This window comes from Mesoplodon mirus (genome assembly GCF_964341445.2).
Source record: "Mesoplodon mirus genome assembly, chromosome: 18".
In the NCBI taxonomy this organism is placed as follows: domain Eukaryota; kingdom Metazoa; phylum Chordata; class Mammalia; order Artiodactyla; family Ziphiidae; genus Mesoplodon; species Mesoplodon mirus.
In genome coordinates, this window is record NC_138994.1 from 29,689,260 (window position 1) to 29,704,000 (window position 14,741).

General features: G+C 55.2%; 1 protein-coding gene across 1 annotated transcript; it reads left to right on the forward strand.

Moving 5' to 3' along the window:
- Positions 1-8,687: 8,687 nt before the first annotated feature.
- On the forward strand, positions 8,688-11,640 carry LOC309793220 (forkhead box protein J1-like; the record flags this gene model as incomplete). The annotated part of the gene is made up of 2 exons (XM_082603594.1): positions 8,688-9,185; positions 10,873-11,640. The coding sequence occupies 2 exons, from the start codon at positions 8,688-8,690 to the stop codon at positions 11,638-11,640; spliced, it is 1,266 nt and encodes a 421-aa protein (XP_082459720.1).
- Between the last annotated feature and the right edge of the window lie 3,101 nt (positions 11,641-14,741).

Consider the following 14,741-nt stretch of genomic DNA (forward strand, 5'->3'; position numbering starts at 1 on the left):
GACTACAGATTTAGACCTTACTAGAGCTTGAACAAGCAGGAGGTCAGGATGGATTGGATACAGAGCATGAAGGAGAGAGAAGCACCAAGAGTGGGTTTCCAGCATGGGCAGCGGGTGCTTCTCGTGCAGGAACTGCAGGACAAGGGGGGAAGATGATGAGTTTCGTGGATGGTACCCGGGGGACCCCAAAGCTCTGGAGCTAATGTCTCCTGGGGTTGGTGGCACCAGCTGATAGCAACTCTCGGTGGGCTGTTCGGGTGCAGAAGGAGAGGAACAGCTGTCACTCTGTTCTCTGCCATGCCATTTGGTCCCTGGCACCCTGCTGGGCAGCCAGTCCCTTCCTGCCCCACCCTGGCCCCCACAGCAAACACTAACTCTGAGCCCAAATTAACACATTCTTCTCCCTCCCCTTCACCTCCTCCTGCTCTCGTGAAAGTCTCAGCCAGACTCAGTTTCTTTTCCTGGTCCGCTGTAACACTTAGGCAAACTTCAAGACCAAATAAAGATACAAAGGTGGATCCTACGGCAAGCTCACAAAACAAGGACCATCCTGCATGTCCCTCCATCAGTGGGCCACAGTGGCCATGACTGTCCCTCGCCCAGTGGACGCCACTGCTCCCAAGTTTCACGTGCTGTGGTTTGCACCCTGTGGGAGTTCCAGCTAATGCGCATCTTGCCAGCTTTCGTGCCAAACTCCCGGACTGTCCTGCCAGAGACACCATCTGCACCAAACCAAAGGTCCGGTAACCTTCCTTTCCTCTTCTCAGGTGCCTGGCAGGCTGACGACAACGTGGTCAGTCGTCGGAACACGCAGCGCAGACGCCCATCTTCTGGCAGCCTGGAGGACCCCGAGAACAGGCTCTGCGTGTGGGATCCTTTGGCCATCTGAGAGCCTTAGCCCCTGTACCAGGGCTCTCCTCCCGTTCTCACATCCCATCCTGGCCTCATGGCACCACTGACCTCCTGGGCATCCTCAGCCAGACACACGGAGACTTTTTAGACCCACGTGAAAGCTGGATGCTGAGGGCACCTGACCCTTCTCCCAGACTCATCTTCTTCCGCAACCGTGATCCTTCCCCTCTCAGAAGGGACTGGAAACCTCTTTTCTCCTTGTGGGCTAAAGCCACTCGAACTGCAGCTCATGAGACCCTTTGCAGAGAGTCTCTGGAATGTTTCCACTGTATCTTGATCTTCAGGTGGAGCTGTGGTCTACAGACTGGTTATTTCTTGTGCATCTTTTTTTTTTTTTTCTCCTTAGGAGGTAGACCAAGAAGACTCAAGAGTTTGGGTGACTTCATTACAAACACCCATCTGGCATTTTCTAGTCTCTGGGACATCATAACCAATCTGAGACCTGCAGATTGGGGTGGCGTTGGGGGATGACTCCTGTGAGAAGGGAAAGCCATATTGCACTGTAAGTGGGGTTTCCCTCAAAATGCATTAGGAGCTCCTCTCTCAAGGACAAGAAGCAGTGGCAACCACCAGAAGGTTGGTTGGGAAAACAGTTCTTGCTTCTGGTAGCAGAGGCTATGCCTCGTGTGTCTGCTTAGGAAGGAGGCCTTGAATCTGAGAACCCCTCAGTTACATGATGACCTACCGGGGAGTTCTTTATGATCAGGTGCACTCAGGAAGGCCTGGGGCTCCATCCTAAGGTGACACTGCAAAGGCATTTTTGACCCCCTCGATGTACCAGGCACTTGTTAGGGACTGTCGTATATTATCACGTTTCATCACTACCGCCCTGTCAGGTGGCATTCTTACCCCTGCTGCCCCCGTCTCCACCCCGCTTTTCTGAAAGAGTTGAAGAAAGAAGCTGAGAGAGGGGTGGACCGGTGGTTCTCATTTGGTGCCCAGGAACCCCAAAGGAGGTTGGGGGAAGGGCTGAACTGGGGTCAGTGGTGGTCTGGGAGGCTCCCCATCCCACCGGTTTTCCTCCCCTGTCCTCCAGATCAGCTGAGCCTGATGGGGGGAGCCGGAGGTACTGCCTTCCATAGGCTCATCAGAGATTTAGAGATATTGTTCAAATCACATGTCCACCCCACCCCAGTCCAGTGTAGGCATATAAATAACAGTCTGAAACAGCAAGACCGTAAGCTGTTGGCTGTTCGTCTCTCAACACTAGTGTTATCAATGGATTCCTCATAGCTCTCTGATAGATGCATTGTCTGCTGGCTTTTGGAAGAGGTGGTTAGTTAGTGGAGCATGAGATTGAGAAGCAAAGTGGGATCCAACAGTTTGTGAGGCTGAGATGTGACAGAGCCCTAGGCTATGCCCACCATGATGGCCTGAATTAGTAGTTGGAATTGTTGCCCTAGAGGAACTTTTCATGGTCCTTCCCAAGGCCTCAAAGAGAGCCCAGTGCCGGGGGATCTTTTGCACCTCCTGTGTGGCTGCCTTGTGCCGTCAGGTGCGTGGTGACCCTCACTGCCTGGTGGTTGTGGTTCACATCCTGCCCTGGGGGTGGGCAGGCGGAGGCCTGTGGTCCTGACAGACACTACATGAGCCAAGCCAAATCTCAGCTTCTGCCTTGAGTTCTGGTGTCCACCCGCTCTGAAATCCTGCAGTGGGCTCTGCTGTTTCAGACCCCTGTTAATGTCCTTTCTTTCCCCGAAACATTCTTACAGACCCTTTCATATTGATGATTCCAGCAATAACCACACTTCCTGATTTCCTTGAAATCTGAGCCCCAGAAGCACTAGGGAAGGGGACTCTCCCTGAGCCTGGGGTGGTGGCATACAGATCCACCTCCTCTCCCGGCAGGTAGTATTCAGAGTGTGGTGTTACCTGAGATGAAGGAGATGTAGGTAAACAGTCGCCACAGTGGCCAGGAACCCTAAGAGGAAGCCATTGTCTTCACCCTTTCTGGAGGGTCTGTCTTCTCCCAGGAAGAGGCTCAGAGAGATTCCTCAAGGCCTTGGTTCCATAACCAAGACATACCCGGGTGAGAAGTGGCCCTTCACTCCTGTTTCTCAGACAGTTCCTGCTCTCTCCCCCATCCCCGCACCTCTTTGCCCTCATTTAGCTCTTTGGCGAGCAGAAATATCCCATCCAAAAGGGCTGGGATCAGGGAACAGGGCACAGAGCCTGGTCGGGGAACAGGACAGCCGCCCCAGTCATCATCTGGAGATGGTCATGTTGTTAGCAGTTGACCCACAGAGAATATGACGGGGCCTGGTTTCTCACACAAGGACACAGACTAACCGGAGGCCTGGGGCTCCTTCCTGCCACACTCAAGTCGGAGCTCACCTATGAGCTCACTTCCGGGTGGTGTGGTGATCCCAGCCTTCTCACAGAGCCCTTTTTCCTTCTCCTCCCCAGTCCCATCCTACCAGAGGCCATGCCAACGCTGGGGCGTCTCCTGGGCACGGATCCACACACGTTAAGCCATCTCACCTGGGGAGGGTTTTTGTCCTGTTCACCTGACCTTGGCATGCTGCTTGCTCACTGTGCTTTAGGATCTGCACACCTAGTGTGTGTAAGTATGTGTGTACTGTTGTGCCATCTGTGTACCCCTCACTCCCTGGAGTACACTCATGGGCACACTACAGTGGGGACGTCAAGGATGCAATATTTATGGACTGCTGCATGATTCTTAAAAATGAATAAAACTGTTCACGAGGGAAGAAGAGGTGTTAACTGCGCAGTTGGCTTATTTGTGAAAGTTGCTGTCCGACTTTCTCCAGCACGCTTTTAATACTTTGACTCAATAACAACTCACACTGCAGAAATATAGAAGATCATGAGAGATTACTACAAGAAACTCTATGCCAAGAAAATGGACAACCTGGAAGAAATGGACAAATTCTTAGGAATGCACAACCTGCCAAGACTGAATCAGGAAGAAATAGAAAATATGAATAGACCAATCACAAGCACTGAAATGGAAACTGTGATTAAAAATCTTCCAACAAACAGAAGCCCAGGACCAGATGGCTTCACAGGCGAATTCTATCAGACATTTAGAGAAGAGCTAACACCTATCCTTCTCAAACTCTTCCAAAATATAGCAGAGGGAGGAGCACTCCCAAACTCATTCTACGAGGCCACCATCACCTTGATACCAAAGCCAGGCAAGGATGTCACAAAGAAAGAAAACTACAGGCCAATATCACTGATGAACATAGATGCAAAAATCCTCAACAAAATACTAGCAAACAGAATCCAACAGCACATTAAAAGGATCATACACCATGCTCAAGTGGGGTTTATGCCAGGAATGCAAGGATTCTTCAATATACGCAAATCAATCAATGTGATACACCATGTTAACAAGTTGAAGGAGAAAAACCATATGATCATCTCAATAGATGCAGAGAAAGCTTTCGACAAAATTCAACACCCATTTATGATAAAAACCCTGCAGAAAGTAGGCATAGAGGGAACTTTCCTCAAGATAATAAAGGCCATAAATGACAAACCAACAGCCAACATTGTCCTCAATGGTGAAAAACTGAAACCATTTCCACTAAGATCAGGAACAAGACAAGGTGGCCCACTCTCACCACTCTTATTCAACTTAGTTTTGGAAGTTTTAGAAACAGCAATCAGAGAAGAAAAGGAAATAAAAGGAATCCAAATTGGAAAAGAAGAAGTAAAGCTGTCACTGTTTGCAGATGACATGATACTATACATAGAGAATCCTAAAGATGCTACCAGAAAACTACTAGAGCTAATCAATGAATTTGGAAAAGTAGCAGGATACAAAATTAATGCACAGAAATCTCTGGCATTCCTGTACACGAATGATGAAGAATCTGAAAGTGAAATCAAGAAAACACCCCCATTTACCATTGCAACAAAAAGAATAAAATACCTAGGAATAAACCTACCTAAGGAGACAAAAGACCTGTATGCAGAAAATTATAAGACACTGATGAAAGAAATTAAAGATGATACAAATAGATGGGGAGATATACCATGCTCCTGGATTGGAAGAATCGATATTGTGAAAATGACTCTACTACCCAAAGCAATCTACAGGTTCAATGCAATCCCTATCAAACTACCACTGGCATTTTTCACAGAACTAGAACAAAAAAATTCAAACTTTGTTTGGAAAAACAAAAGACTCCGAATAGCCAAAGCAATCTTGAGAACGAAAAACGGAGCTGGAGGAATCAGGCTCCCTGACTTCAGACTACACTACAAAGCTATAGTAAGCAAGACAGTGTTTTACTGGCACAAAAACAGAAAGATAGATCAATGGAACAGGATAGAAAGCCCAGAGATAAACCCACACCCATATGGTCAACTTATCTTTGATCAAGGAGGCAGGAATGTACAGTGGAGAAAGGACAGCCTCTTCAATAAGTGGTGCTGGGAAAACTGGACAGGGACATGTTAAAGTATGAGATTAGATCATTCCCTGACACCATACACAAAAATAAGCTCAAAATGGATTAAAGACCTAAATGTAAGGCCAGAAACTATCAAACTCTTAGAGGAAAACATAGGCAGAACACTCTGTGACATAAATCACAGCAAGATCCTTTTGGACCCACCTCCTAGAGAAATGGAAATAAAAACAAAGATAAACAAATGGGACCTAATGAAACTTCAAAGCTTTTGCACAGCAAAGGAAACCATAAACAAGACCAAAAGACAACCCTCAGAATGGGAGAAAATATTTGCAAATGAAGCAACTGACAAAGGATTAATCTCCAAAATTTAAAAACAGCTCATGCAGCTCAATAGCAAAAAAACAAACAACCCAATCCAAAAATGGGCAGAAGACTTAAATAGGCATTTCTCCAAAGAAGATATACAGACTGCCAACAAACACATGAAAGAATGCTCAGCATCATTAATCATTAGAGAAATGCAAATCAAAACTACAATGAGATATCATCTCACACCAGTCAGAATGGCCATCATCAAGAAATCTAGAAACAATAAATGCTGGAGAGGGTGTGGAGAAAAGGGAACACTCTTGCACTGCTGGTGGGAATGTGAATTGGTACAGCCACTATGGAGAACAGTATGGAGGTTCCTTAAAAGACTAAAACTCGAACTACCATATGACCCAGCAATCCCACTACTAGGCATATACCCTGAGAAAACCATAATTCAAAAAGAGGCATGTACCAAAATGTTCATTGCAGCTCTATTCACAATAGCCCGGAGATGGAAGCAACCTAAGTGTCCATCATCGGATGAATGGATAAAGAAGATGTGGCACATATATACAATGGAATATTACTCAGCCATAAAAAGAAACGAAACTGAGCTATTTGTAATGAGGTGGATAGACCTAGAGTCTGTCATACACCGTGAAGTAAGTCAGAAAGAGAAAGACAAATACCGTATGCTAACACATATATATGGAATTTTAAAAAATGTCATGAATAACCTAGGGGTAAAACAGGAATAAAGACACAGACCTACTTGAGAATGGACTTGAGGATATGGGGAGGGGGAAGGGTAAGTTGTGACAAAGCGAAAGAGAGGCATGGACATATATACACTACCAAACGTAAGGTAGATAGTGGGAAGCAGCCGCAGAGCACAGGGAGATCAGCTCGGTGCTTTGTGACCGCCTGGAGGGGTGGGATGGGGAGGGTGGGAGGGAGGGAGATGCCTGAGGGAAGGGATGTGGGAACAGATGTATATGTATGACTGATTCACTTTGTTATAAAGCAGAAACTAATAAAAAAATAAAATAAAAATTAAAATAAAACAATAAATACTTGGGAAGAAAAAAAAAACTTTGACTCAAGACAAGCTGGACATGGAGGAGTGAGAGAGGGCAAGGGGTAGAGGAAAAGACATGTTTCTGGGTGGGAGCTGGTGTACCATCCCCCGGGCACAGCTCCTGCCCAGAGGCCTGATAAGGAGCCCTCACCTCCACCCACCCCCTTCAACCAGAGAACTTCCAACTGCAGCTCCTCAATAACTGAAGAGCAGGAAAGCTGGTGACTGGAGGGAGGCTGGGGGAGGGGAGGAGGAAGGACCACAGTCCACCGTTAGTCCGTCACTTAAAGGCTGGTGAAATGAATGGGGCAAATGACCCCAGTCAAAGAATTTGGCAAGTCCACGGCTTTCCTGGCTTTCACCCAATGGCTCTGTTTCCTCGGCTATCTGGAAAGGAGGGAGAGCACTTCCGAAGAAGCCTCTGGAATGTCAGCTTCTGGGAATCTTGCTGAGGACGGGGCGGGGAGGGGGCGCTTACCGGGAAACACTGGATTACCCTAGCCGCCTTGGGGTGCCTGCGACCGGGGCTGCGGTTTCTGCGGACCTGAGCGGCAGGTGGCATCGGAGAGTCAGACCTGCTTGCGGGCACCAAGACGACACTCGGTCGGGAGACCGGGACAGGCCGCAGAAACGTGAGGAAGTGCCACTCGCAGCCCAGAGGAGAGGAAAGGAAAGCCCCAAGCATGCACCCAGCCCTGGCCCCCGCGCCACGGGCTGCGTCCCAGGAGCCGTCGCCACCTCTGAGCAGCCCAGATGGGAAGGGGGTGGGGCGGAGGACGGTTCCCGCGGCGAACTGCTCGCCGAGGGCCCCGGGGCCTCTGCGGGAGCGCCAAGCCGCGCGCCTCTCCGAGCCCTGCGCGGGGCCGTCGGGCGGGAATGCGCGGAGCCGGGACGCGGTGGCGGGTAGGGGGCTGGGTCGCGCGCGGGAGAGGGCGGCAGGAGGGAGCTGGAAGAGAGTTACCGCGTGAGAGAGCCGTTAAGAGCCCGCGGTCTCTTTGGAGATGCCCTGGCCAATGGCAGAAGCGGAAGCTGTTTATATGGGCGGGGCGTCGCCACGGCAGCAGGAGACGCCTTGCGAGCGGCTACTGAGTGCCGGTCCCCAGCCGCTGGCTTTCAGAGAGGCGCCGGCGGGCGTGAGTGGCGACGAGGATTGCTGGCTGGGCCCTGGAGCTGGGAGCAGAGAGCCGCGGTGAGGGTGGGCGGTGGGAGGAATTTCTTTGAGAAGCTTCCTTTGGCCCGGGCTGCGCTCTGAGCCAGGTAAGGGACGGGGAGGGCTGCCGGCCGTGGGAAGGGAGGGCGTCAGTACCAGCCCGCTCTCCCATCCGTCCCCGACGGAAGTGGAGGGCCCGGGGACTGACATCAGAGGCGTTTGGGGGACACTCACTTCCCACCCCCTTATAACTCTCTGTATTGTTTCCTTCCTTCCCCTTGAGCCCCATCCTAATATCCCTTTTCAAAGATCAGACGACCTCCCCCGCCCCCCGACCCGTCGTACTGCCCTCCTGGACTCTCTCGCCCCATTTCCATTGGTTGTGGACGGAGAGAGGGGGGTTAATTCCCCGCTTTGAGGGAGAAACGGGTGGCCTCGCATGCCCCTACACTATTCCCTCGTTGGGCTAATTAAGTCTCCTCTTAAAGATCCAAGAGGAAAAGAGCGAGGCGAACCCCGTGTGGGTCGGACCCCCGGGCACACCTTCTGTTTCCCAGACGTCGGCAGTAAAAGATCCTCCCCAGCTGCAGGAAGGATTTTAGTAAGAGCCTCCCCCCTCGCCCACACTCTCCCCTCGGGGGTGGGGAAAGAGGGCTCAGTTCCCGCTCTGGTCCCCGCAGGCACCACATTCCGTTTGGAGGAGGCTACCCCCGGATCGCGGGATGGAAGCCCGCTTCCGGGAGGCTGCGTAACTGAAGCCGCGGGAGTCAGCGGGCCGGAGAGCTCGGCGGCCACCCTCGGCTCGGCTCGTGGATGTTGACAGCCCCCTCGGAGAGTCCCCGCAGATATGGCGGAGAGCTGGCTACGCGTCTCGGGAGCAGGGGCAGCGGAGGAGGCCGGACCGGAAGGCGGCCTGGAGGAGTCCAACGCCCTGAATGACAGCCTGACCAGCCTGCAGTGGCTGCAGGAATTCTCCATTCTCAACGCCGAGCTCCCCGCCCTGCCTTCGGGGGACACCGACCCCCACGGCTCCCACGAGCTGGCAGGCTCGGCCGAGCCGGGGTCTCCCCTGGCGGCGGACCCCGCCTGCCTGGGGCAGCCGCACACACCCGGCAAGCCCACGTCCTCCTGCACGCCGCGGAGCGCCCCCTCGGGGCTGCAGGCCTCGCCTCCCGACGACGTGGACTACGCCACCAACCCGCACGTGAAGCCGCCCTACTCGTATGCCACGCTCATCTGCATGGCCATGCAGGCCAGCAAGGCCACCAAGATCACCCTGTCGGCCATCTACAAGTGGATCACGGACAACTTCTGTTACTTCCGCCACGCTGATCCCACCTGGCAGGTAGGGAGGCACTCCCTCCCTCCCTCCCCATGCCCTCGCGGACTGGACTCACATCCCAGATCCGCAGGCCAAGTAGGCGCGGTACGGCCAGGGCCCCGAGAGAGGAAGGCCGTCCAGGAAGGACCTCAAGGGAGCCCAGTGCTTGGACTGCTGCCCCTTTGACTTCAGAGACGGAGGAGGGAGGATGTTCAGAGGGCTGCAGGGGTGCCGACATAGAGGTTCAAGGGGAAAGAACTTGTCACTCATCCGGCAGGCTCAGCCCAAAGACCAGGGCTGAACTATGCGTGGACACAGCCCCCCAGGGTAGGTTGATGGACTGAGGGACACATTTTTGTCCCAAGTCCTGGAATTCCTCGACACTCCCCTCCTCAAGGTCAGTTTGTCAGGGCCTGACTGGAGGCAGAGCATCGTTCCTGCCAGACTCTGCATCCCGCCTGCTTTCAGTTGGCTGGAGGGGCTCTGGGAGGGGAGAGGGGCGTGCTGCGGGGTGTGAAGGCCATCGGTGTCCCAGTGGAAGGGCTACGGGGCCTTCCGAAAGCTGCTGTGCCAGCCCCCACCCCAAGCCCTCCCTAGTTTCCTGCCTACACTCCTCCCCCTCTTCTCATCAACCTCCCTGGGGGGACAATTACCTCAGCCACGTGCTTTCCACAGGGGCTCTTTCCTCCCACACTGGCTTCATGTTCCAAGTCTCCGGAACCTGGCACAGAGCAGCCAAGGGGCCCAGACCACCATGTAAACCTCCCAGTCTTGCCAGGGGGCACTACTCACCTGCCGGCCCCACCCACCAGGCCCCAGACCCCTGTGCCCCAGCGTGGTTTGGACTGTGCACCCAGGCCTGAACAAGGCAGGATGGTGATTCAGGCTGGGCACACGCTGCCCTGAGCCTCTTCGACCATCAGGATCAGGGGCTACTTGGGGACAGAGACCCTGAGGATGCACAGATCCTTCCCTGTGGCACAGGTCACAGGATCAGAGTTCCTTTAATCACAGCTATTCCACGATTGCTTGGGCCCTGACCCTGGGGCAGGTACCATTTGTAACCTTGGTGAGAAAGCAGAGACCCTCCACCACCCCCCACACTACCCCAAGCCTGAGAGGCCCCAGGAATGAGCGCTATGCTCTTGGCTGGGTAATAATCAACTGAGGCCTCAGAGCCTGGGGTGGGAGGAGGGGGACATGGTGGGTGAGGGCCCAGGCCAGCAGCCGGCTCTAGAAACAAGGAAAGTCATCAGATCCTCCCACACTTCATCCCCCCCCCCACACACACACCCTCACACCCACTCACTCATTTCACAAACAGAGAAGGCCAGCCAGGCCCAGGCAGAGGGAGATGGCCGTCCAGGACCTGGGGGAGCCAAGGCCTTTGACCAGAGGCCGCAAGCAGCGGGGTAAGGGAGGGAGGGCAGGACAGGCTGGCACTGAGAGCCACCCTGCGGCTCAGGGCTCGGATGACTGAGCAGGCAGATATCCTGGCCAAAGGGAACAAAAGCCCCCGACAGCACTCCCAGCTCCTGGTGCCCCGTGGCTGGTGTCCCAGAGCCTCCCGCTCGGAGCAGCGCCTCTGTCTCCCCTGCCCCCATCGGAGAGAAGGTGGTGGTGGGACTGGCAGTGGCTCTAGGAACCCCCCATCACTGACCCCACCCACTCTCCCAGCTGTCTTCCTTCTCTCCTACCTCCCTGTGTCCAGAACTCCATCCGCCACAACCTGTCCCTGAAGAAGGGCTTCATCAAGGTGCCTCGGGAGAAGGACGAGCCAGGCAAGGGGGGCTTCTGGTGCATCGACCCCCAGTACGCCGAGCGGCTGCTGAGTGGGGCCTTGAAGAAGCAGCGGCTGCCCCCAGTCCACATCCACCCGGCCTTTGCCCGCCAGGCCGTGCCAGAGCCCAGCGCCGCCCCATGGGCCGGGCCACTGACCGTGAGCACCGAGGCCCAGCAGCTGCTGCGGGAGTTCGAGGAGGCCACTGGGGAGGCGGGCTGGGGTGCAGGCGAGGGCAGGCTGGGGCGTAAGCGTCAACAGCCGCTGCCCAAGCAGGAGGCCAAGGTCCCGCGGCCCTCCAGCCCCCTGCTGCTGACCCAGGAGGAGCAGGGTGAGCTGGAACCCCTCAAGGGCAACTTTGACTGGGAGGCCATCTTGGACGCTGGCACGCTGGACGGGGAGCTGGGCACGCTGGAGATCTCGGAGCTGATCCCGCCGCTGAGCCCTGCCTCACACGGGGACGTGGACCTCACCATCCATGGCCACCACATCGACTGCCCTGTTACCTGGGGGCCTCCAGCGGAGCAGGCTACCGACAGCCTGGACTTTGATGAGACCTTCCTGGCCACATCCTTCCTGGAGCACCCCTGGGACGAGAGCACCCGTAGCTCCCTGCCCCCCGAGCCCCTCTTTGAGGCCGGGGATGCCACACTGGCCTCTGACCTGCATGACTGGGCCAGCCTGGGCGCCTTCTTGTAAGAAGCCAGGCCCTGCCCCACCTCCAGACAGCACCGAAGTCTGGGCCCAGACTGCCCCCCTCCCCGCCAGTGCAGGCCCATGGACACCCTACCGCCCAGGCAGGGGCTGGGCCAGCTCACCCCACCAGGCCACACGGCCCCCAGCCCAGGCCATCCTCAGATTCTAGTCCAGCAGGCTGAGAATTGGGGCCCAGGACCCAAATTGCTGCCTCCGCTCCCCAGCCCCCCATACACACAGTGTTTCATTGATCCACTTCTTCCCTGCCCCAGAGACACGCTAAGGGCCCTGCACTATGAGAGCTGCGGCTTGGAGGGGCCCTGGCCAAGCTGGAAACATCAGTACAGGGCCCGCCCCAGAACACCTTAGCTTCCAAGCTTCTCTCTCTCCTGCTCTCCTCCCCAGGTCTCTATCCAGAGCAAGTTCCCAGGTACAACCAATGCTGATTAGGTGACTGCAAATGAACACCCAAGAGGCCTCTCCTGGCAGTCTGTGAGGAGGAGCTAGGCGGAGGGGGGAAGAGAGAGGAGACAGAAAGGAGGCCGGGGTGCCGGGTGGAGCCAGGAGATTTTCTAAGGCCTCTGGGATCTTCTGGCTTCATCCCTAGAGGTGGGGCAGAGGGTATGTGTCCCTAATCTTTGAGCCCAACTTGAGGCTGAGAGCAGCGGGGAGATGGGGATCTGGGGGTTAGGGGCTGGGGCAGCCAAGCTGCAGAGGGAAAGGGGACAGACAGACTAATGTAGTGAGTGTAGCTAGAGCTGAGGCTTAACTGGGAGGGACGCAGTGCTTGCTAGAACCACTGGGACCAGGAATGGGGGGATGGCCCCGTGCCCTTGCTTGCACTCCTGCAGGGGAGTGTCTTGCTCCACCATAAACGCCCTGGGCTGCATCCCACATCCACTCTCCTAACCCATCGGGCAATTTAACCTTTTTCATAGAAAGTGATTTACAATAAAAACATTTTTAAAACTAAAGTTTTAAAAAGTCTCAAAATGGACCTGCTTGCAACTTTCTCTGGGGAAAAGCATGGGCCAGTTTTGGGGAGGCCACGGCCCAAGGGGGAATGGCTGGGAGGAAGATGGGGGGCACCAAAGGCCTGCAGAGTGTCCCCTGATGCACTCCTCAGGATCTCTGGGTGCCCAGAGAGAAAGGGGCTGAGAGGCGGCCCTCGGGGGTCCCCTGCAGCCAGGGCCTCGGCACCTCTCTATGTGCAATGGGGAGACTGTACCCACAGCCCCGAGGAGCAGGCGGCAAAGGAGGCACAGCCCCCTCCCTGGCCCTGGGGACTCACTCACAAAGGCCGTTCTTGCCCAGGGCTCGGCTCACGTTCCCCACCTCGCCCAAGTTGAGGGCCTGCCCAGACTCACCTGCGGTCCTCGCCTGGGCCTGTCTCCAGCTCCTCCCTCCCTTGGTCCCTTCCTGAAGGGACAGGGTGTGAGGTCAGAGGGCCCCAGCCCCTGGGGCCCCACTTGCCACCCTGGGGTTCATTCACCCCGCCCAGGGCCTTCCCTCCAATGCAGGTTGGGGCTGAGGGAGGCCATCAGGGCAGACGGAAGACGGGGTGCCTAGACCCTACAGCTCCAGCCTGTGAGGAATCAACGTACCAGAGTTCTGATGGGGAAACTGAGGCACAGCAAATATGTGACACTCAGCAGGCACCTTTCCACCCCCTCACCCCAGCTTTGCCTGGAACCCATCTCTCCCCCGAGCCTGCACCTGGCCCCGCCAGCACGCCCTTGTGGTGCACAGCCCCTTCCCCCAGCACTCACGTGCACGTGCGCACAGACACACACACACACACACACACACAAACGGGCACTGTCCTACACAATCCTGCCCAGCCTCCACGGGCCCCTTTCTCCTGAGGCCCCTTTCTTTCCTTGCACTGGAGGCTGGCTCCAGGACAACCTGGCATTCCCCCGCCAACTTGCTGCTTTCCCTTGCTAATTACTCAAAATATTTCCGAAGGGTGCGCACACTGCAGGGCCAGGCGGGTTGGGGCCTTACAGAGCTCAGGAGGCAGCCCATCCCCTTCCCACCGCTTGCTGAGGAGGCTGCCCCAACCTCCCTCTGAGACTCCCTTCACCCCCTAAGCAACGACTCCCTCCCTCTCCCCACCACCCTCCGGCCTTCCTGCCCACGCTCCCCAGCACTGGGGGAACATGGGGGCTCCAGCCTCTCCACTGGTCCCCAGGCTCAGCCTCCAGCCCCCGCCAAAAGGGGTACATCCTGGATTGACAGGTGGGGCCGGTCACTGTCCCCCCTCCTCACCCTCTGCCTGGGCCCATGCTGGGGGAAGAGGGGCAAGGTCAGGGGCTGGCAGAACTGCCTGCCAGGTAAGAAAAGGCTGAAGAAGCTTCTGGCTGCCAGGAAGAATCCCCAGGAGCTCCTGAAAATCCCTATGCTTGGGACTAGCGTCTCTGGGGCTGGGACCCAAACACTGGCACTTTTAAGGGTCCATGGATGCTGCCAACGAGCAGCCAAAGCTAAGAGGGGGCTCCGAAGCGGCCAGAACACAGGGCTTCACACACCCTTTCAGCAGGCAGCGTTTGGGGGTTGGCGGTGGAGGGGGCGGGAAGCGTGAGTGGATCCTGTCCCTCCTATTCATCCCTGCCCCGGCCCTTGGCTGGGTGGCTTTTTGAAAAAACGTTCAGTGACTCCGTATTTACTTAGAGATTCGCTGTAATCCCAGTCAATATATATTTTGCGCCCTTAACAGTAAGTTGCAGACAGGCTGCCCCATTAGCACTAGATACTTTAGTGTGTGTTTCCTTAGAACAAGGACACACCTCCATAATCCCAGTACCACCATCACAATCAGGAAATGAACACTGACCTGGTAATCCCATGTAACCGCAGACCCCCTTCACGTCTTGCAGATCACCCCAGGAATGCTCCTCTCCATTCCAACATCCCAATCCAGGACCCCATGTTGCACTGAGTTGTCCTTTCTCTTTTGCCCTGTGTGGCTTTGAGCCCATGACTCAAGCTCTCTGGGCAGGTTTCGCATTTCCTTTGATCTCCACTTTTGAGGTGAGAAGCCCTTCAGCCACTTCACCCTCAGGTGTGGTACAGTCCCTTCCCAAAGCAAGAAGCTAGCTTTC